The 23,273-nt window shown below is 39.2% G+C and overlaps 1 protein-coding gene across 10 annotated transcripts in view; it reads left to right on the top strand.

Moving 5' to 3' along the window:
- The first annotated feature begins 3,084 nt into the window (after nt 1-3,084).
- Nucleotides 3,085-23,273, top strand: part of BACH1 (BTB domain and CNC homolog 1) — a 43,798-nt gene continuing 23,609 nt past the window's right edge. The window contains exons 1-5 of one of the 10 annotated variants that reach the window (XM_077819491.1): nt 3,090-3,249; nt 5,313-5,339; nt 8,816-8,937; nt 13,509-13,579; nt 22,735-23,032. In XM_077819491.1, coding sequence (XP_077675617.1) covers nt 22,793-23,032 — 240 coding nt within the window. In that variant the 5' untranslated portion in view covers nt 3,090-3,249; nt 5,313-5,339; nt 8,816-8,937; nt 13,509-13,579; nt 22,735-22,792. Of the gene's footprint in view, nt 3,250-5,312; nt 5,340-8,815; nt 8,938-13,417; nt 13,580-22,734; nt 23,033-23,273 lie in introns of all 10 variants that reach the window. The other 9 variants (XM_077819455.1, XM_077819501.1, XM_077819472.1 and 6 more) reach the window with 9 other exon arrangements.

Raw genomic sequence — 23,273 nt, 5'->3', positions numbered from 1 at the left:
GCAACAGAGAAGAATTGGTTGTAAATTTTAAGGTGGTAGGCAATTTTGGTGAAAGTGACCATTAAATGATAGTTTTCATGATTCTAAGGAAAGGAAGGAATGTGAACAACAGAATAAGGACAATTGACTTCGAAAAAGCAGTCTAACAAATTCAGAGAACTGGTATGTAAGGTCCCATGGGAAGAAAAATCTAACAGATAAAGGAGTTAAGGAGACCAGGCAGTTTCTCAAGGAGACAACAGTAAAGGCACAACTAAACAAACTATCCTAATGCAAAGGAAACATCAGGAGCTCATATCCTATAAACTGTGGAAACATGGATAAATTGCTAAGCAGGAGGACAAAAGGATAGCACAGGCATGTGGAGACAAAATCAGAAAGACCACAGCACAAAATGAATTACACCTAGCAAGAAACATAAAGAGCAATAAGAAGTTCTTTAAATACATTAGGAGCAAGAGAGAGACAAAGAAAAGTGTATGTTCTCTACTTATCAGGGAAGGGAAGCTAATAGCTGATGATATAAAAAACGCCGAGGTGTTTAATGCCTATTTTGCTTCAGTTTTCACTGAAAAGGTTAACGGTGACCAGATACTTAACACAATTAGTATTAACAAAAAAGGGGAAGGAATGCAAGCCAAAATAAGGAAAGAACGGTTAAAGAATATTTAGATAAGTTGGATATATTCAAGTTGTCAAGTCCTGATGAAATTCACCCTAGGGGTACTTGAGGAACTGACTGAAGCAATCTTGGAACCATTAACAATTATCTTTGAGAACTCGTGGAGGACAGGTCAGGTCCCAGAGGACAGAAGGGCAAAAATAGTCACCCATCTTTAAAAGGGGAACAAGAAGGACCTGGGGATCAGTCAGCCTAACTTTAATATCTGGGAAGATACAGGAGCAATTTATTAAACAATCAATTTGTAAGCATCTAGATTACACAGGATTATAAGGCATAGCCAGCACAGATTTGTCAAAAACAAATCATGTCAAACCAACCTAAATTTCCATCTTTAACTGGGTTGCTGGTTTAGTGTCTTGCAGGGAAGCAATAGATATGATATATCTTAATTTTGGTAAGGCATAGTCCCATAAAATATTCTCATGAGCAAACTAGGGAAATATGGTCTAAATGAAAGTATTATAAAATGGGTGCATAACTGGTTGAAAGACTGTACTTAAGGAGTCATTATCAATGGTCTGCTGTCAAACTGGGAAGCAGCAGCTAGTGGGATCCTGGAAAGCTCAGTCTTGAGTCTGGTACTATTCAATATTTTTATTAAAAAAAGAAAAGGAGTACTTGTGGCACCTTAGAGACTAACAAATTTATTTGAGCATAAGCTTTCGTGAGCTACAGCTCACTTCATCGGATGCATTCAGTGGAAAATACAGTGGGGAGAGTTATATACACAGAGAACATGAAACAATGGGTGTTACCATACAGACTGTAAGGAGAGTGATCACTTAAGATGAGCTAATACCAGAGTAGAGAATATGCTTATAAAAGTTGTAGAGGACACAAAGCTGTGTGGGGTGCAAGCACTTTGGAAGACAGAATTAGAATTCAAAGCAACCTTGACAAATAGGAGAATTGGTCTGAATAAAAGATTAAATTCAATAAAGACAAGTGCAAAGTATTTCACTTAGGATGAAAAAACCAAACGCACAATTGCAAAATAGAGAATAACTAGTAATACCGCTGAAAAGAATCTAGGGATAATAGTGGATCATAAATTGAATAAGAGTCAACAATATCTTGTAGTTGCAAAAAAGGCTTAACATAAATTCTGGGATCTATTAACAGGTGTGTTGTATGTAAGGCAAGGGAAGTAATAGTCCCACTCTACTTGGCACTAGTGAGGCTTCAGCTGGAGTTCTGTGTTCAGTTCTGAGCACACTTAAGGAAAAATGTGGACCAATTGGAGAGTATCCAGGAGAGCAACAAAAATGATAAAAGGTTTAGAAAACTTAACCTATGAGGAAGGGGGGAAAGAACTGGGCATGTAGTCGAGAGAAAGAAGACCGAGGAGAGACCTAATCATCTTCAAATATATTTAGGGCTGTTATAAAGGGGACTGTGATCAATTGTTCTCCATATTCACTGAAGGTGGGCTTAATCTTCAGCAAGGGATATTTAGGTTAGACATTAGGAAAAACTTTCTAATTATAAGGATAGTTAAGCTCTGAAAAAGGCATTGGAGGGAAATTGTGGAAGCCCTATTTTTAAGAACAGGTTGGATAACCACCTGTCAGGAAGGGTCTAGATTTACTTGGTCCTGCCTCAGTGCAAGGGGCTGAAGTTGGGGACCTCCCAAGGTCGCTTCCAGCCCTACATTTCTATGATTTCAACACGATTTTATTTCCTCAAAACCACTGAAAAGCTTGTGGGGTTTTGTCTGTTTCAATGTGAAACAAAACCACATTTCAAGTTGCCATGCAAGAGAATTGTTGCCCTCTGCCTGGGGCTGGGGAGGATGGTGCCACCCTGACCCCTCTGAGGTACAGCGATGCCGGAATGAACCAACCCACAAAACTGGCCAGCTGACAACGTGTACTGGGCCCCTTTTCAGGTTTCCCAGAACAGTTACCCCACAAAAGGGACACGCCTGGGAAAATCAGGACAGGCGGCACTGGCAACCCTACACTGTTGGGTGGGGGGTCCACGCGTGGGTAAGCAGGGGGCTGTGCCAGCTCTCCAGGGTGACGGGCACAGAGAGCCATGAGGCCTTGGATGGGGCAGTGGCTTTAGGAGAGCGGCGTGTGGCGCTGAACCCTGGATTTGACACCCCCTGAGACAGCCCCCGCCCCTCCCCCAGGGCTCGCTGCTCCCCCACCATGCCCCGTTCCGGGGGCGGGAAGCCGAACGTTCCAAAGCCCAACGGCCACGCTCGCGCCTCCCGGAGGCCCAGCCGCCCCAGCGCAGAAGGAAGGCGAAGGTGTTGTTCTCGAGGCGCAAGCGCGCTGGAGCCGACGTAGGCGTCAGAGCGTCAACCGGGCCCGCTGCGTCCAATCAGCGGGCGGCGAATGGGGGGGTGGAGGAGGAAGGCTGGAGAATGTTGTTGCGAGTCACCTGATTCTTATCGCCGCGGGTTGGGGGTAGCCTAGTCAGGCACTCAGGAGGAAGCCCCTGTCCGGCCAGCCGAGGGTGACGGGGCTTGCGGAGACCGGCGTCGGGCGGCAGAAGAGCAGGGTGGGGGGTGCTGCGGTGAGCCAGCTGCGGCGCGCCCGTGGGTGGCCGCGGAGGAGGTTGGTGCTGCTGCTCGGCTCGCGCAGAGGCAGTGAGCGCCGGTGCCCCACGCGCGCGCGCGGTGGCGGGTGGGGGCGGCGGTCACTCGCTGGGTGCGGGGCGGGTGACCCCCGTGCGCGCGGGGCGGGGCAGGCGGGAGCGCGCGCTGTCGCTCGGGGACCCCAGGTCACGCCGCCCTGCGCAGCGCTTTGAGATCCGCTGGGGGCGGCCCCAGCCGGCTTCCCCTGCCTGCCCGCGGGCAGAATCCGCGCCCCTGCTCGCTGGGGCTGGAGGGGAGCTCGGCGGGCAGAGCGGAGGTGGGAGGGACCGTGTCTTCCCCTGGCACCCAGGCAGAGCTGCGGGCCGGGCGCCGGGACAGCCGCCCCAGCGCTGGCCTGCTCTGCCCGTGGCTGCCCCGATCAGGGGTTGCCCGGGCAGGTAAGGCGGGTGCGGGTGGGGGCGGTGGAACCGTTTGGGGCCGAGCTGTTGCTTGTTAGCTGGGCGGAATGGGCTGCTCTGCGCAGCCGTCGGGGCCCGTCTCGGGAAAGGTAAATAGAAGCCGCCCCCTCTTCCCCGCCCCCACGGCACCGTGTCTTCAGGCTTTCCCGCTGAACTCGGGCAGATACCAGCCGCTGGCTTTGGCGCGGTCAGCACGCTGCTTGCTCTCTCGCAGCATCTGGCATCTAATTATTCATCTTCTCCCTTCTGCGTGTCCGCACGCCTGTGTGCTCCAGGCACATCATACGCCCCCAAACGCTTGGGAATGTCCGTCCTCTTTAAAACGAAGGAGCCCCTCAATGTTGCTAATTTGGGATCAACTATTTGGTTTTGATGGTAAAATATCTTATACAAATCCTAAATCTGAGCACTACAGTATCTGTCATCAATTGTAGTGGCCCGGGAGGATTCATTTTAGACTTTCCTGGGGAGATGTACATTTTATCTGTACTGTGAGATGCCTATGATATGAAGGGCAATGTAAAATAAAATTGAAAACTAGAATTATGGAGGAATCATCACCAATTTCACTGTTAAATTAGCATTTAGAGGACATGTATTGGCATTTTTCACACCATAATATTGTAGTAATTTCAAATTAATACGGAACGTTAACACCTGCCATTATAAAACTAGGAAATACCAGTGACCCTATAGTTATATCCCTTCTGAACTGAAGACATAGCTGGGTAAGCATAAGCCAGGATGATAACTTTCATGTATAACATTTTTGCTGCTGCTGCAGATTTTATCAGTATATACTAGTATATTTTATTTGCATAAGGAAATTCAGTTTGAACTGCTACTCAGCTATTCCCTTCCTCAAGTTCCATCTAGTACTGTATTAGTTGCTACCTCTGTCTACTTGTGATATTACTCTGTTCCTTTCTTGAAGGAGCTTATGTTATTTCATGTGATTCCACTTTCGGCTTTTTTAATTGTATAAGCCTCATTTGTGAAGTCAGGCTAACTTTTCTGCTTACTTCTTCTTTGCTTGTGTTCCTGCCTTTGCCAAACCACATGATAGTATTTAAACACTGAAATTTTCAAAAGGAGACTAAAGGAGGTAGGTGCCCAAATCCCACTGAATTTTAATGAAACTCTGTGGAACCCTGGGTCCAAACATCCCCAAACTTAGGGAAAGCTTAGGTTTGCATCTCAACATCGTGGTAAATTACCACATTTAATTAAGCTGGGATTTAGAACAGGAACAGTAGGTACTTTTCTCATCTTGGTCAGCTTCACAAATCATTGAAAAGAAAAAAAAAAAACATATCTAGTTTACATCCAGATTATTTGAAAAATGCTACTTTTAGCCCTGCAAGGTGAGCCCCAGCAGCTGGAGTCAACTCACCCAGGCGCTGCAACTCAGTACAATGGATTTCTTTGCAGCGTACCCTAAGTGATTTTGCTCCCCTGAACTCTGAAGTAATGCTGTAGTTGTCTGTTCAAAATCATTGCTGTAGTCAAAAACAAACATGGGTATGAATTAAGTGTTCTAAGGGAATTTCAATATAAATTTTCATGCTTTTGTGGGTTTGTCAATCTTAATGTTGTTTTAAACTGTATGTGTTTAAATTTCTAGGCTCCAATCCTGCAAACCGTTGTGTATGTAAGTAATTTTACTGAATTCATTGGGACTAGTCATGTATTTGAGTGTTTGCAAGATTGGGGACCTAGGTAATACATTGTCTGATGCTAAACAGTTTCAGGTGTTTCATAATGGGGATTTTTAGGCTATGTCAATTTGGTTTTAGTATAAAGTATCAGAAGTTGCTTGTGGCTATTGGGGTCAGCATGTGGTAGATTGTTGCCCTTATCATTTGCTGCTGTTGGAATCACCCAATGTAAAAACTTGTCCTCACATTTTATTACCCAATCTAACATGACACTACCATTGTGGGTGTGAAAGGGGTATTTTCATACATGCATGATAGGATCGAGTCCCAAGTAATCTTATTCCAAAATTAGTGAAATTATAATCTGAGAAATATAGATCAAATAGGCAGAATTCTTCTTTCCTGTTATGTAAATTTGGGAAATTTATGTTCACATAAGCCCCCCGCCCCCCCCCACACACTTTTTGGTACACCCTGCACCAACCTGTCCCAATGTGTGGGGCATGCTAGCTAGGAGTTTGTATGGACAGGCCTCTTAGTTGTTTACGAGAATTTTAGTTTCATTGCTTGGTTTTTTTAATCTGTAGCTGTTGGGCTACCTTGTTTACATTATCCTCATTAGCACTACAAAAGTGATTTCCACCCCTTCTTGTCAACTGTTGAGAATAGTCCACTTCCACCTTAATTGAATTGGCTCATTAGCACTCACCCCCCTGTGTATTTATACCTCTCTACTGTATGTTCCACTCCATGCATCTGATGAAGTGGGTTTTAGCTCACGAAAGCTTATGCCCAAATAAATGTGTTAGTCTCTAAGGTGCCACAAGGACTCCTGGTTTTGGGCCTGTATTTGCTGCAGTTACTGCAAGTTTTGGCCACACATGATTACCCTTAACTCAGGTGCTCTGGTGTTTTTAACTTGAGTTGATTGGCTGAGGAGGGGAGAATAGGCTAAAACTTGAATGATGGCAACTTGTCAGCTGTTAGTTTGCATCCACCCTACAGAGTGTGTTAACACCACTGAAGTGCTGGTAGTCCTCCAGTGCCTTCCTCATCTCCCACCCTGTGCCCAGAAAATACCGACAAGAAAAAATTGATAGTGGCCCAATTTACTACAGCACTAAGAACCATGGGATGTGCCCCCAGAAATCTAGTGCCACACACAAATGAGTGCGCTGCCACTGTGGATACAACTTTAATATTGTTTTACATTGTGACCACTCACTCCATCTAGGCTAAGGCCTCATCTTCATTAGGAAAAGGCTTGTTCTGAATGCATGTTAGGTGACACAAAGTAGTTTTTAGTTTTCATGTGAGTTAGCAGGCCACGGTTCCGTGGGAGAACCTAGGGTTTACTTCAACCAGCTAACTTGTGTGACTATGACAAATTGCTTTGTTTTCACTAGGATTTTACCTTGTGTTAGGTTTCAGAGTAGCAGACATGTTAGTCTGTATCCGCAAAAAGAAAAGGAGTACGTGTGGCACCTTAGAGACTAACCAATTTATTTGAGCATAAGCTTTGGTGAGCTACAGTTGTATCCGATGAAGTGAGCTGTAGCTCACGAAAGCTTATGCTCAAATAAATTGGTTAGTCTCTAAGGTGCCACAAGTATTCCTTACCTTGTGTTAGTTACTGCATGTTAGCTGACATGAGTTAACATTACCCCTTTTGCTAGGGAATACACACCCAACTTGCCATGAGTAACTTGAGCACAGATAACTTGAATAATCTCTATGAAGACATACGCTAGGGGAAGCTTAGGCTATCACGTGGCCTGCTAACATGTCTTTGTATGTTAGTCGGCATCTTGTTGAGTATTGACATCTTTTCAGTCATGTTAAGACAACACAATTGAAAACCAGACCTGTTTTCCTTTTCCATGGGGTCGTTTCTTTATGAGCAGATCTTGGATGGTATATCCGTATATATGTGTATTTACCTGTGTTAGGTACATAGGTCACAATATCTGAGAGCTTTTCAAACATTAATGACTCTTTTCCACACAGCCCTCGTATGAGGTAGGAAAGTTTCATCCATATTTTCTATGTGGAGACTGAGGTGCAGAGAGACTGACTTGCCTGAGGTCGCACATGGAGTCTGGGTGGCTAAGCTGCAAATTGAAGCCAAGTCTTCAGAGTAGCTGTCCTGTGCCTAACCACAAGACTATCTTCCCTTCCCTATGTCCTGCACATTCTAGTCAAATTTATTTATGCCTCTGTCCTCACTGAGGTGAAATCTTCAAAATTTTACTTTTAAACTTTTTATTCAGTCTACTTTCTGAAAACTTATTTCAGTTTTGCAAATGTTTATTTGAAAAGCTTTTTCAACTGGGCACGGTTAGATTTTTTGATCAAATATTTTAAAATTGTTTCTCGAATGTAACTGCTTCTGTTAAATCCTTCAGGATGATTCTTGGCTCTGTCTCAGATTAGTAAGTAATATATAAGAGTTCTGCACAGTTAGTTCTGTTTTATTAAATGCGTTTTATACACCTGTGTATGTACTCAAGCAGCTTCCCCAGTACTAATCAACTAACAAAATCCTTAGGGCTATGTTTAAAGCCATTGTATGTCATTTTCCATACTTAAAAAATGTTAAAGAATTAAGAAATTCTTGAATTAAGAAATGAAATGATTTAAATCTAAAATATATGAAACAATTCACATTTTTAGGAGGGAATAATTTTGCAAAGCTTCTAGGTCATGAGGGGAAAGATGAAGGATTTTACCTTTTAAATAAAGCAGGAGCTGACAGTAAACTCTCTTAAATTTTTACACACATTTTCTGGTTCACTATTTAAGAATATTTCTTTTCTCTAACCCTGGGAGTGTTCATAAATGTGAATTTTTATCTTGGAACTTGTCTCAAATGTGAGACGACACTTTGAGTGTAAAGTAATGGTGTCTGAAGATGGGTAGAGGTTTAGAAGACCCAACCGTATGACCATGTGACCTGCTTCATGGATTTAACATAAGTCATGTTACAACAATTTCACTCTTACACTAAATTGACTTATTGTGGTCCATTCCAATTCTCTTTTAGAAAGTCAAACTGTCTCAGTGCTTTATGTTCTTCTTGAAATGTGGGCTATGCCCACAATAGGTATCTCTATAATTGCACTGTTTTTCACAAGAATTTCTTTTGAATGCTATTGGGGTGAGAATTTGTGGTGGATGGAAGGTAGGAGTGGGGACTTCTAAATCCCATGCCCAACCTTAAAAATGTTTAAAATTGAAACTACTACCCAGAAAAGTTTAATAAGGCTATTACTGACTCTGACCCAAACAGTGAATGTTGGGTAATGAATCAAACATGCTCTAAGATAAGGAAGAATTAGGTTGAGTCATGGAAACAGTTTCTAGCTTTAGAATATTCTACTTTAGTGTAGCTCTAGTGTAGGGGAAATAATATGTGAACTGCATTATTCATTGCTGAAAACTTACCTGATTTTAGTGTTTTTTCTTAAAGCTCCAGCTTCCAGAGTCTTACCACTTACTCTTAGCTCACATAACTTCCAAGAAAACCTGGACAAGGTGAACCCTAAAAGTTTTAAAAAACCAAAACAAAACAGAAGGCAAACCAAAACAATTGTAAGTCTGTTTTCAAAATCTCATGGATTTTTTTAAGACAAAAAAAAAATGGTTTTGCTGGCCCCTGACTACTTAATTTGGATTCAGCAAAGCTCAAAATAATACTGTGATAAGAATCATGGGTCGGCATAGGGACACACTAGATGACCTAATAAGCTCTTAATTATATTGAAAGTATAATGTTAGTATTGTGCCAGATGTTTTGACTAGTGACTTAAAGAATACACTTTTGTTCTTAATTTATGAGTGAGGTAACTGCTTCTTTTGCTTTATGTTGGGAAATAAAATTAATACTATCTTAATTTCTTTGTTTAAAAATCATCCTGGTTCCTTTAAAAATGTTTGCAAAGTAAAGATGAACAAAAACAGATAGAATGCTTGTTCATGCCTTGTCAGCATAACATAATGAATCAGCAACTCTTAACTACTGCAACCATTCATCTGAAACATAACTCTGTATCCATAAAAGGAGAGGGAGTTGGGGGAAGGGGCATAGATATAAACTGTTGTTTAAAATCTACTGCTAACGTCTTGCTGAACTGCCAAGTGGCCACACTGGTTCTCTGAATAGTAGTAAATACCTTTAGTTCTTTTCATCTATATATTTCAAAGCTTTTTTTTTTTAAAAAATAAAAGTCTAAGTATCATTCCTCTTTTGCAGATGAGGAAATTGAGAGAGGTACAGTGACTTTCTTAAGGTTGAATAGCAGCTCAATGTCCGAGTCAAAAATGGGAACCCAGATTTCTTGTCTCCTGATCTAGTGCCCTATCTGATGACCACATTGTCCTTTAACTATTTAAGAACTTAAAACTTTTTATTAAGGCACACACATTACATGCAGAGTGATGCAGACCACCTTTGTCTGTATTAGCAGCTACTAATGGCTTCAAGTCCCACACTCTGTCTATCCAAGTGATAAATGACAGCTTCACTGTCTTTGTGGCACAGTGGACAACTTAAACTGCTTCAAGACCTCTAAATCAGATCAGATTGCAGTTACTAGAGAGTCATTCTGTCTTAGTTATGCAGTTCATGCAGGGTTCCTGAAGAGGTTAACTGGACATAATGTTCAGAAGGTGAGACTTGCTTATCACAAAAGATTAATATCCCAAATGTGGTACTAATTGAAATGGATAATTGTCACCATGTTCTACACAAATTGTGAAGTAAAAGTCTCATGCTTGCTGTGTTGCAAAGTTCTGCAGGTGGGAGGATGGAGCTTGTCTTAAGGGGGAAATGTCTGTTGGCCCCAGATTTAGAAGTAAAGGAAAACATGCATACAGAGTTAGCTGACTGGTGGAAAACACACCTGTAACTGATACCTGAGTCTGAGAATGGTGGATCAGATCTTCCTCCATTTGGGGACCTCAGAAGTGTGTTTATTTACCATTTGGTTAAACAAGAAGCTGCTCTTGGTGCCAAGAAAACATTGTTCTGGCAAGTTGAGCCTTCTCCATACATTGGTGAAGGAAGCTTGCATGTGCTTTCCCTGCTAGGTCCTGTGAAGATAGTAAGTGTCCTGGTTAGAGCTGGGAAAGTTGATGAAATGTCTAGAGGTATCATACTAATCCTATACTAGTAAAGACAAATATAGTCTGTTGGAGTTGGTATTACCTAAGGCAGGGGTTCTCAAACTGGGGGTTGGGACCCCGTACGGCGTCATAAGGTTATTATGGGGGAGGGTGTGTCAGCCTTCACCCCAAACCCCGCTTTGCCTCCAGCATTTATAATGGTGTTAAATATATAAGTGTTTTTAATTTATAAGGGGGGGATCGCACTCAGAGGCTTGCTATGTGAAAGGTGTTGCCAGTACAAAAGTTTGAGAACCACTGAGCTAAGGTCTCAGACTACTTGGCAACCTAGACCTAAATTCTATGGCAAGATTCCAGTGTTCTGAAAGACTGGTGCAGTACATGGGAAATTCTGCAGCTGCTTCATTTAAACTATAAAAAGTAGGTTTTTAATATTTAAGTAAATTAAATAAAGGAACCCATAGTCTCTCATGTCTATTATGGTAGTATATGAAATTGATCTTATGATTTCTCTATACTTCCGGTGTTTGTGTCAAAGCTTTTTTTATATGGACAACACAAATGGAGAAGCTGGAGGTGCTGGCAGTTGAATAGAGGGCAGTTGAATAGAGGGCAGTTTGGAGGTGTGGGAGGCAGTTAAGGATTGTGGGGTAAGCACACTTGTTGGATGTTTCTATTAAAATGTCCAGCAGTGAAATAGTGAACAGCAGTGACATTTGAACTGGTTTTTTTTTAGGTTAGAAACTTACATAATTACATGTATCATTCAGACCTCTTGCCTGTTGTGTTTCAGGTTGTCTGTAGACTCTAGTATTGCACCAGATCAGTACATGCTAACAATTTCAGGGCTTTCTTTGCTGCCATAAGAGCTAGAAAGTTTTTTCTGAGGCACAACTCTTTACTGAGAAATTGATTTAATACTAAATTGAGCCGTTGTAGAGTACACAAGGCTCAGGTTCTTTTGTTTTTTAAAAAGATGATCAGAATGAGTCTGATCATATCACTACAACACCACCTTTTCTAATCCAGTATAATTCTCTGATTCATGAGAACTGAATCACGGTGTCTCAAGTTCTGATTTCTTGAGATGCTCTGCTAGGAAGACTTGATGTAGAAAGGGTATTTTTGCTATGAAGAGACTGACAGAGATCCTTTAAAATACCTCATACAGAATATTGCTGGACTCTTGTATTTGTTTGAGGCTTGCTTTGAAACTGACTTCCTTTATACTCATTTACTAGTTATCTTGCCCTATAATGAATATGGTAAAGTAGTTTCTCTGCACCTTCTTGTCAGGTTCAGATGGATGTATTTCCCCCCACCATAAAATTTACATCTTCTTTGGCACAGGATGTTCATGTGGTGCTGATGAAAGCTCCTTTTGAACCACATCATATCTTTTGAGCCCAAGTTACTTACTTGGACGTTTCTTTTCTTAGTTCTAATGATACCCCTGAGTGTTCAACTTAAGGCTTGTGCCAATTTCTGCAGGTATAAAGTGGTGCAATCAATGTAATACATGAATTACAAAGGTGGTGATGGACTTTAAATGAGCCAGTCATGGCAACATTTTTCCTTCACTCATGTCCACATCCCAAGAGACCTTTATCCATAAATTTAATGACAAAAGGTCCTTATGTTTTTATATTGAATAGACAAGGCCCGTCAGGAAGTCCACCCAAGTTTTTTATATATATACATTAGAGAAACATAACTATGACCAGAAGAGCCATGTCTCAGTGATGGTATGATTTCTCATAATTATAACTTGGCAGGCCTGTGACTTGCATATCCTTACAGCACTCAGTCCATTCTTGCATACAGTACAACTGCTAGCCTTAAATCTGTTTCAGTACAGGAGTCTTGCAGCAGCCATGTGGTCATCTTTCTCTACATTTATAAAACCTTATTTCCCCCTTAAATCTGTATTTAGGTTGAGTGTCTTGTGGAGTCTGTTCTCTAGCTGTGTGTATGTGTCCGTCCCATATATAATCAATGCACCACTATTGTTGTCTTTCACAGTGCTGACACATTTCCGTTAAAAAAGCAAATAAATAAAACCCATTCAAGAATAAGAAACAATAACACAATAGCCTTAAAGAAAAGGAAATTACTTGAGTACTGTGAGATGTTGCTGAACTCTCGCTTGTTACCCACCTTTTTTCAGAATCTGGGAGATTTTTAAGGGTTTTTTTTGCTTATCCTGATGAATGTACGCATGCTTTTAATCTGTTTTGGGGAACACTTTCATCTTCCATTCATCAAGGAATTGGCCATGGAATGTAAAGGGTTTTTTTGGTACTTAATGTTGCTCTGCATGTGAGACAAACCTACCAGTACCTAGGAGGGTCAAAAATATGTTGGCCAGTATAATTTATTTTGCTTGGTGGGGCTGGGTGGGGAGGAGTGGTTAGAATAAGCTATATCTGCAAAAGTTCACTTTTGTTGGTGCATTGTGTCTACATTAGGAGCTATATTGGCAAATCACTTCTAATGTAGACTTGTCCTAGGACTCCAGTGATATATTTTTGTTACAACAAGAATTGCAGGCACCTGTAACTTCTGTTCTCTCTTACCACTAACCTGTTCTGTTCTTAAAATGTAACTTTATTTAAAGCATTCCAATGTAATATAATTATAACACAGATGCGTAAAACTTTAAACTGATGAATTATTTGTTTTAATAAGAATACCAGAAACACACAATTCTTCTACAGATCATAGGATTTTTCTACCCTGAAAAATGACTAGAGGTGGCTGCTGTTGTTGTTGTGTGGTTTTGTTTTTTTTTTTTAACCCACCTTCTTACTCAGATCCTTCCATTGTATGTATTTGGCAATATCTGTTTACCTTAGAAAGAGAAATTATTGTGTGTTGCTTTTTACTTATGTTGACAGTGCAGTGCCAACACTGTTAAAATAGTGTGCATTCTTGTGTATCCTTATAGAGAGATTTACTCAGTTCAAGTTACACTTGTACAGATCCACTGAAAGCATTGGGATTGCACAGATGTCACTGAGATCTAATTTACTCTGCAGAATCTTTATGCTGGTGGTGACGAACAAGAAGGAAACAACCAAGCTGGACTTTGAGAACGCGAGATAATCTTGTAAGGCTGGTGGTTAAGACGGAAAATATTTTTACTTGCAAGCTAAATATTTTGATCTGGAAATCCATGAAAGAAAACATGGACCTCAGATTAATATTTTCTCACTTTTCAGAGTAGAATTGCACTTAAAGGAACCAAAAATATTTTTGATACTTGTAGTAGAGTATCAAAATATGCTGGGAAGGTGAAATAACGTATGTACACAGGACCATATTTCCCAAAAAATGTACAACTTTAAAGTTATGTAAAATTTGTGGCCTAAGGGCCTTTGATACTGTTATAGCACTGAAGACAGTGTTTCATTTTATAACTCGGACATGATGGAAGTTTCATATTAATTTAGTAGTGAGTTGTCACACTGCATCTGTTTCTTTTTACTTGGGCGGAGGGGAAGGGCATGTTTATCTCATAGGGAAATTTTTTGCTGACCTAACTGTAAAAGTGTCGCAAGGGAATACCTGCATACTCTGTTTCTTCTTATCTGGTGCATTTGGCCACTTAATCTGGTGTAAATTATTTTAATTGGCTATGTGTTAATTTTACAGTAATATGTTGATATTTGAGGTTCTCTTACAAGTTATCAGCTGCCTAATTTCTAGTGTTTTACTCAAGTATTAGTTTTAAAATAAGCTGCTAGCTTTTTATTCTTTGAAGGGGCAATGTGATTTGGACTTTAAAAGTTCACTTTTGAAATAATGAAATAAACTGTCAGCGCTGACCATTCTATTTGGCTGCTGTTTGTGCTTTGCTTGCTCATTTATGGATTGTTGCGGGGGACACGTCTAAGACTGTCACGAAGTAGAAAAACTTAATAACCCTATGTATTTCTCTTAAGAGACAGATATACCATAAATATCAAAATTAAAAAAAGGTTTGCTTTGTTTTCCCTGAAGAAGACTAAACCTAGCAACTCATATGTGCACTAGTGCCTGCTAACTCATTACCTTTTAAAAGTCTACTGTGGAGCTGGTTATGCTCCCCAGATGATCCCTTTTCAGGGAAGGGCAATTCTTAAATATCCTTGGCTACTAAACCAAGATATAATCCTAACATCTCTTCTGAAAACTGCCATCTTTGGGTCTAGCATATGAGAGAGAATATGGTGGGTCTGCAGGTGCATGTGCGGACATGAGGACGTGGTAGTACAGCTATATGGTCTCTAATCATGTGTGTGAGCCCCAACATTAGAGAAGAATAGATGATTTATTAGACGGACATTTAAAGGCTGTGCTGAGGGAAGCACCCTAATTTCTCAGTTAAAAAACCACAATAAGATAGCCATCCTTTTGATCTTTGTCTTTACTTCTCTAAACTATGCTTTATCTGTGTATTGTGTTTTGACAGTTTTTTTTTTTCCATGAGCATTTGTGGTGCTGTAATTTTTTTCCCTTTTGTTTCTTATATGCCATTATTTAGACTTGACGAGGAAGCATTTCACTAACTACAGCAATTTTAAAAGAAATGAAACTGTCCTTTCCTGAAAACTTTGAAATACGATGTGCAATTTCCTGTATTGTATGCATCTAAAATATTTCAAAATCTGGATTTCATGCTTAAAAATAATTTAAAAAATGGAAATAAGAACTTACTTTATTTTGAGTTCTTTAAAGGAGTAGCTTGTCAGTAGCAAATTAAAAAATCAGTTAGATAAAAAGTGCTTATTTCAAATTTTGATTTGAAGGCACCTGAATTGTTTAAACAAACTAACACGAACTGAAGGGACCAAACTTAAACATTGTGATAGACCAGTGCTGGCAGCTCACTGCTGACTTTAAACATATAAGTGGGGAGAGGTTTGAAATCATCTTACGTGTAGTTTAGTCATTGGGTGGAGACTATCCTTTTCTGCGTATGCATAATAGGCTTTTTGGTCCTCTAGTATGAAGAAGGGGATATTTTAACTGGACTAGATAGATCTTGGAATGGATTAATATCTAGAAAAACCTTGGTTTTGATTTCTGGTGTATATATTGTCTCATTCTTGGTTACGTTTGGTGAAGCAGGCAGAGTGAGTGCATAAGGATTTCATTTGGGAGGGTGGAAAAAGCAATTTAAAAAACTGCTTTATAACTTATGCTGTATGTATCTACTCTACCATCTTCTATAGACACAACTAGCTTTGCGTGAGCTTTCATCCTAGCAATGAAATCTTATCTGTTTTCAGTTTTGCATTTCACTTTTTTTTAGCTTGCCATCGTATTCCTAGTTCCTTGCTGTGCCTTTGTGACCTTTGGGTACTGTATACAAGGAAATTACTTGAATACTGTGAGACACCCACCATTTGTATCTCTGCACTACAATATCTGGAATCAATGGGATGAGTTAAGAACACAGACGCATGGAATCCTAATTTACTTTATTTGCTTTTCACACTTAATGATGCGTACATTTTGGTGTGGTATGACTCTTCAGGTAGAATGGAATTTAATGATTAACTTAAATTACATTACATTAATTAAATTATATATTTCTAAGCCCCTTCATTTTCAGTTTAAACCAATTTTTACTGAAAAATTCCTGGATTTTACAAAAAGTATTGAGTTTTTTCCAATTTTTACCTTACGTTTGTATCATTCAAATATATAAAAAATAACTAGTTTTATTCAGAAAATACATTACATGAGATACTATGTATTATGATAATACATTAATCTGTGTGTATATGAAAAGCTGCCTGTTGAAGTAAGGCTATGTATTAGTCTAGAAGATGTACATAATAAACAAACAGGCATGCATGCAAGCGCCAAAGTGTGTGTGCATCTAAACGTACTGATGAATCTCATGCTGACCGCGTACACATTTCAAGCTGTTAGCAGATGATGTTTAAAGATTTGACACACTAAAATGGAAAGAAAACAGAAATCTGTATCAGAATATGTTTCAGAACACAAGAAAGTATTCGAAAGTTTAAAAAGAAACAAAATAGGAAAAAAGGATGAAGTTGAGGGTGTGTGCTGCAAATGGTGTCGCCCAGTTATTAAATATAAATATAGGCTAATAGTTAAGTCTATAACAGTAAGCCGGTTATTCAAATGAGAAGTTTTATTTGGGGATTAGAGATGTATTGTTTTCTTTAACTCAGAGGTGGCATTGTGTTTTGAGTTCTGTTTTAGTTCTGCAGCAAACCACACTGATTAATGCGCTGAATTCCATTCATCTACTGCATACTGTCCCCCTGTATTTCCATCCACCAAAATAAACCTCGATATTTACCCAGAAAAATTAATAATTTTTTGCGCTTATTTTCACCTGTTTTTGTTGTGATGGTAATAAACACTGATAAATTACTGGGAAAAAATAAAATAAAAACTGGAAACAAGGGGACCTATGTATTTAACAATTCCTATGCAAACTGTTGCATATAATTAGTAGTTAATTTACATGTTTTTTTATCTGAAATAATGTGTGTTTTTTAAAATCTCAAATGTTACTTTGAGGTCTTTCTCACATTTAAAAAAAAAAAAAAAAGACTGCTCAGGCTTTACAGCCATGCTGTGGCTGTATATTCGTGGAAAACCTGACATGAAAACTTCTACTCTTTTAATTTTTTGTTTTTATGCAGTTTTTGCTATTTTTCCCAGTTGATGTACAGTAGAACCTCAGGAACACCTCAGGAATGGAGGTTGTTCGTATCTCTGAAACGTTCATAACTCTGAACAAAATATTATGGTGGTTCATCCAAAAGTTTACAACTGAGCATTGGCTTTATACAACTTTGAAACTTTACTAATCAGAAGAAAAATGCGTAAGAATCTTAATTTAAATGAAATAAGCACAGAAACAATTTTCTTACCTCATCATTTTTTTAAACTTTCCCTTTATTTTGTTAGTAGTTTACGTTTAACACAGTGCTGTACTGTGTTTGCTTTTTTTGGGTCTCTGCTGTTGCCTGATTGCATACTTCCAGTTCCAAATGAGGTGTGTGGCTGGCTAGTGAGTTCGTAACTCTAGTGTTCATAACTCTGAGGCTCTACTGTATTATTAAAAATCCTCACTTTTTATCAAGGCAGGGTTGGTGTCACAAAGTTGGTCTTCACAATGTAAAATAATAGGCTACATAGCTGTAAAATCAGCCCTGCAGAAGATTTTCCAGCCAAACAACATCAGCATCAAGAGTATGAATCTGTCCCTCATCCTACCCCATTTACCTCAGTGAGTAATTTCACTGTCTAAATGGGGGGCCTGTGATAGATATTCAGTTGAGGTGATATACCCTTCCAGCTGTGGAAAAAATTTCCAGCCAACTATTCTGGATGCTGTGCTCAACTTTACCTCCTTTTCTTCAGAAGCTGTTTGCTTCTACAAGACCTCAATAAGTTCATGGAGGATAGGTCCCTCAGTGGCTATTAGCCAGGATGGGAGGGATGGTGTCCCTAGCCTCTGTTTGCCAGGAGCTGGGAATGGGCGACAGGGAATGGATCACTTGATTACCTGTTCTTTCATTCTCTGTGAAGCACGTGGCATTGGCCACTGTCGGAAGACAGGATACTAGGATAGATGAACCTTTGGTCTGACCCTGTATGGCTGTTCTTATGTTCTCAAGATCCAATTTTATGGGGGCTTGTTTTAAAGGGACTTGTTGCTTTTCCTTTAATGTTAAGTGTAGTGCAGGGGAGTTTCTGGTTCTCGTTATTGGTGTCATTGATACCTCACTGATGTTGGTGACTGTTTAAAAATAGCGAGCATAATTTCTGTATTTTTCATTGATAGGTTGTCTGGATTAGTTTTTGGGGTATGAAGGGAGAATCTCCCACTAGAACACTAACACTGTACTGAGTGCTAACAGACTGGGTTGTGGCATTTTTACCAGTATTAGTACTATTACCCCCTTCCTAACCCAACCCAAAACAAAACAAAAACCCCTAGTGTTGACAAAACCATACAGACTTCTTATAGGATCCCCCAGTGGAAAAATACAACTCTGGCTGACATTAGGCTATGAAGGTAGATTAAAGTATCTTAACTTTATGGGTGTATCTGCACTAAGAAAATTCTCTAGCAGCCGTGCAACCAGCGCTGTAAGCTGCAGGGTAGATTGAATGCAGGATTTTCTACCGCAGTTAAATGACAGTGACCTTGTGTACATTATAATACTCAGATGTGTTTGAACACAGTTGTCAAGATTAGATTTAAGTGACACTCTTGCCCATAATGTAGCTGTCTGGACAAATTGTGTTCAGCCTTGTCAGCTAAATGTGACATACTCTGGCCCCAGCATCTTTTAATTGCGGTTAGCTGACACTTGCTGAATATAGATTGTAATGGTCTACAAAAAACTGGGCAGCCTGGTATCAACCAACTTGCCTTTACAACTTTATTCAACCATGACCGTCTGTGTTCCATCAGGAGTCTGTCTCTAAAGAAGGTGGGGATGTACAAATATAGCATAGAGATAGGACTGGAGAATGTGAGTGAACTTGGTCTGTGCTAGATGCTGGAAGAGAGCAGATAACAAGGGGTCGTGAGGCTAGGATGTCTGCTATCTTTGTTTTCCTTGGGTACTCTCCTCTTCTCCACACACGTTCTCTCCTGAGAGTTTAGGAATATCTGTAGGAAAATGGAGTGCATGAGCTCTTCTATGAGTCTTAAAGTTGTGTTTTAAATCATGTATTCATGTACTCCCTTAAATAGTGATTTACTGATAATCTGAAGCTTTTCCACCAACCAGAATCTCTCAGCCCAGTGGGAATACTAACATTATCAGTCATGTCAGTCTAAACAAATTTTGGCATCAAGGCCATATTTTGGAAACTATCGTTCTTACTCTTGTAGTTCCCTCCTCTTCCTTCCCATTAGGGATGGAGGGGTGACACTTCTACTAAATGATGTCAGGTGACATCAATATAACAATGGGTAATGAAAGAATGTGTTGGTGTTTTTTGGTTTGATGAAACTGCATGTTCAAACATATGAACTTGCGCATATTGGGAGACGTGCTGTTTTTGTTGTACAGAGCCTTTGCTCATCCGACACTGAGACAGACAAATTAGAGGAAGAGAGAGTGATCATGCAATGTGGGGAAATGAGACAGCAGTGATAAATAGGTGTAGAAGAAAAGAACACATGCAAATAAAGTGAGGTGGGAAGAGAAGGGGGAAGAAAATAGTGTGAAGGAAAGGACAGAAGTAGAGAGATCAGCTGGGAAGTGGAAAGGAAAGTTAAGTTACCTTGATTGGTTTGGTAGATTAGTTGTAGAGGGAACTGGATCCATCTTTTCTAGAGAGAGGAATAGTCATTACAGTGCCAAGTACAGCTTGCCATGTCAGGTTTGAAACACCTATTTCAATCTCTAGGTATCTTACAAACCTTGCCAATGCAATGACAAAATTACAAGTAATTGTCCGTATACCAACCCCCAAGATTATAAAAACAAACAATACCTCTTACCATTGCCACTATTGCTGGGTATCCCTCAATCCATCATATAGATCAAATACTAGACAACGTGTATTTCTGGTATTACTCCATAGCAGCATATGAAGTTAAGGATGAATTTTGCCAGTTGACTTAAAAAGAATGCTCTTTTAATGTTAGGCATTTTGAACAATTGAATAAAAATTAGGGCTGCCTATTAATCACAGTTAACTCACATGATCAACTCAAAAAAAAAATTAACTGTGATTTAAAAAATAATTCTTGATTAATTGCACTGTTAATAGAATACCATTTAAAATTATTAAATGTTTTTGGATGTTTTTCTGCATATTCAAATATATTGATTTCTATTACAACACAGAATACAAAGTGTACAGTGCTCACTTTATATTTTTATTTTTTTATTAAAAATATTTGCTCTATACAAATGATAAAAGAAATACTATTTTTCAGTTCATCTCATACAAGTACTGTAGTGCAATCTCTTTATCATGAAAGTGTAAACTTACAAATGTAAGGGTTTTTTGTTTGTTTTTACATAACTGCACTCAAAAACAAAACAATGTAAAATGTTAGAGCCTACAAGTCCACTCAGTCCTACTTCTTGTTCAGCCAATCGCTAAGACAAGTCCGTTTAGATTTACGGGAGATACTGCTGACTGCTTCTTTACAATGTCACCTGAAAGTAAGAACAGGCATTTGCATAGCATGTTTGTAGCCAGGGTTGTAGGTATTTAGGTGCCAGATATGCTAAACATTCATATGCCCCTTCGTGCTTCGACCACCATTCCAGGGGACATGCTTGATGATGCTTGTTTTAAAAAAAAAAAAAAAAGTGTTTGAACTCCTTGTGGGAGAATTGTATGTCTCCTGTTCTGTTTTACCCACATTCTGCCATGTATTTCATGTTATAGCAGTCTTGGATGATCCCCCAGCACGTGTTCATTTTAAAGAACGCTTTCATGCAGATTTGACAAAATGCAAAGAAGTACCAGTGTGAGGTTTCTAAGGCTAGATACAGCACTCGACCCAAGGTTTAAGAATCTGAAGTGCCTTCCAAAATCTGAGAGGGACGAGGTGTGGAGAATGCTTTCAGAAGTCGTAAAAGAGCAACACTCCGATACAGAAACTGCAGAACCTGAATCACCAAAAAAGAAAATCAACCTTCTGCTGGTGGCATATGACTCAAATGATGAAAATGAATATGCTTCGCTCTGCTCTGCTTTGGATCATTATCAAGCAGAACCAGTCATCAGCATGGACACATCTTCTGGAATAGTGGTTGAAGCATGAAGGGATATATGGATCTTTATCGCATCTGGCATGTAAATATCTTGCAATGCCAGCTACAACAGTCCCATGCAAATGCCTGTTCTCGCTTTCAGGTGACATAAAAAAGACATGGGAAGCATTATCTCCTGCAGATTGTAACCAAACTTGTCTGTCTGAGCAATTGGCTGAAGTAGGACTGAGTGGACCTGTAGGTTGTAAAGTTTTTCATTATTTTATTTTTGAATGCAGTTATTTTTTTGTACATAATTCTACATTTGTAAGTTCAACTTTCATTATAAAGAGATTGCACTACAGTACTTGTATTAGGTTGTAATAAAAAATAACTATAAAATGACCACTGTACACTTTGTATTCTGTGTTCTAATTGAAATCAATATATTTGAAAATGTAAAAAACATCCAAAAATTTTCAATAAATGGTATTCTTTTGTTTAACAGTGTGATTAATTGCGATTAATTTTTTTAATTGCACAATTAATTGCGATTAATTTTTTTAATCGCTTGACAGCCCTAAGAAAAATGTTGCTATTTTCCAAGGCCATGTGAAAAAAAGTTTAAAAACGTCATGTTTAGTGACGTCATGTATGTAGTAATAATGTATGTATGCAAATTTTTTTAAGTGAAACTGCTTTGTGACTTCCGAGGGACCATTTCTGGGCTTCAAATAGTAGCTCCGTTTCCATGGCTGTTCAACTTTTTTTCCAGGTGCCTCTTTTGAGACTGCCAATGAGGAAGCTTGTTTCTAGTGTCTATGATGCAGGCGCTTTCTCCCTGAAAATGCAAGCATGTTCCACATAGGCCACCAAGCAGCCATGCAAACCAACTAACTAGTCGCAAAATGTTGCATATCTTATTTCCCATTTTTTTTATTGTGGGATCACTTGAGCTATTGAGTCATTATTGCTGTATTTAAGTAGCATATTGTAGGATTTCTTTGAATTTGTTTTCTTTTCATAGAAGAATGTAGAGTGTACACCACATTTAAACAAACAAAAGCAGCTTATGTAGTATCTTGATGAACTTCGATCTAGAGCCTCTATACTTGTTCCTTTCAATTTCTGTAGTGCTGCAGTCAGGAAAAGGTCTTTAAATACAGATACTTGTTTCATTTCATAGAGTTTCATGGTAAATTTGTCACTTTTAATCAACATGTATCTCCAAAAACAATTGTGTTCATTTTTCAAGTGTTTTCAAATGTATTTTTCCTCCATGAGTAGTAGGAGCAGGATTTATTTGTAAAAATCATATAATGAAACATGAGCTTACTAAAGAATGTATTTAGAAACTTGCTTAAAAATGAGTATCTAAACTATGTTGTGTTTGCATTTTGTTTAGCTTAGAATCTGTATACTTAAACAGTGACCTTATTTTTCTTAAGGGTGCAATATGTGTAACTTAAATTGTCCCCTCTTGTGAGTCATAGTATTCTTATCCCTGAATTCCTATCAGATACTTATGTACTCTGTAAATTTTCACGTTTCTTTTCAGGTTTGAAGAATAGAAGAATGCTTTCCACTGAGAATAGCACTAACACTGCTGATACACGATGCCTTTAAGCGAGAAGAATAGTGTGGTTTTTGCATATGAGTCTTCGGTACACAGTACCAATGTTCTACTCCGTCTCAATGATCAGAGAAAGCAAGATTTTCTTTGTGATGTTACTATTCTAGTGGAAGATCAGCGATTTCGGGCTCATCGGTCTGTGCTTGCAGCTTGCAGCAGCTATCTTCTTTCAAGAATTGTGGGACAGTTGGATGCTGATCTTCTCATCACTTTACCAGAAGAGGTGAGTGGCACTAATTGGCATACTTCTGTACATCACCATACTTACGTTTCTACACCATTACATTAAATTATGCTATACAATAGGCTGGTGTTAACTTTAAGTAACTAATAATCTTAAGTGGTTTAGGAACTGGGAAACTAGTTGGTGAACAAACCGCTGCTTCAGAATTGTCATTTATCAGGCATTCAGTGTAAGGATGTGGGGGACACTCAAATGAGAATGAATATGAGCTATTTAACAT

This window comes from Eretmochelys imbricata, chromosome 1, assembly GCF_965152235.1.
Source record: "Eretmochelys imbricata isolate rEreImb1 chromosome 1, rEreImb1.hap1, whole genome shotgun sequence".
NCBI classification, from domain to species: domain Eukaryota; kingdom Metazoa; phylum Chordata; order Testudines; family Cheloniidae; genus Eretmochelys; species Eretmochelys imbricata.
Note: the sequence above shows the minus strand (reverse complement) of the source record. Positions and strands in the feature narration are given on the sequence as shown.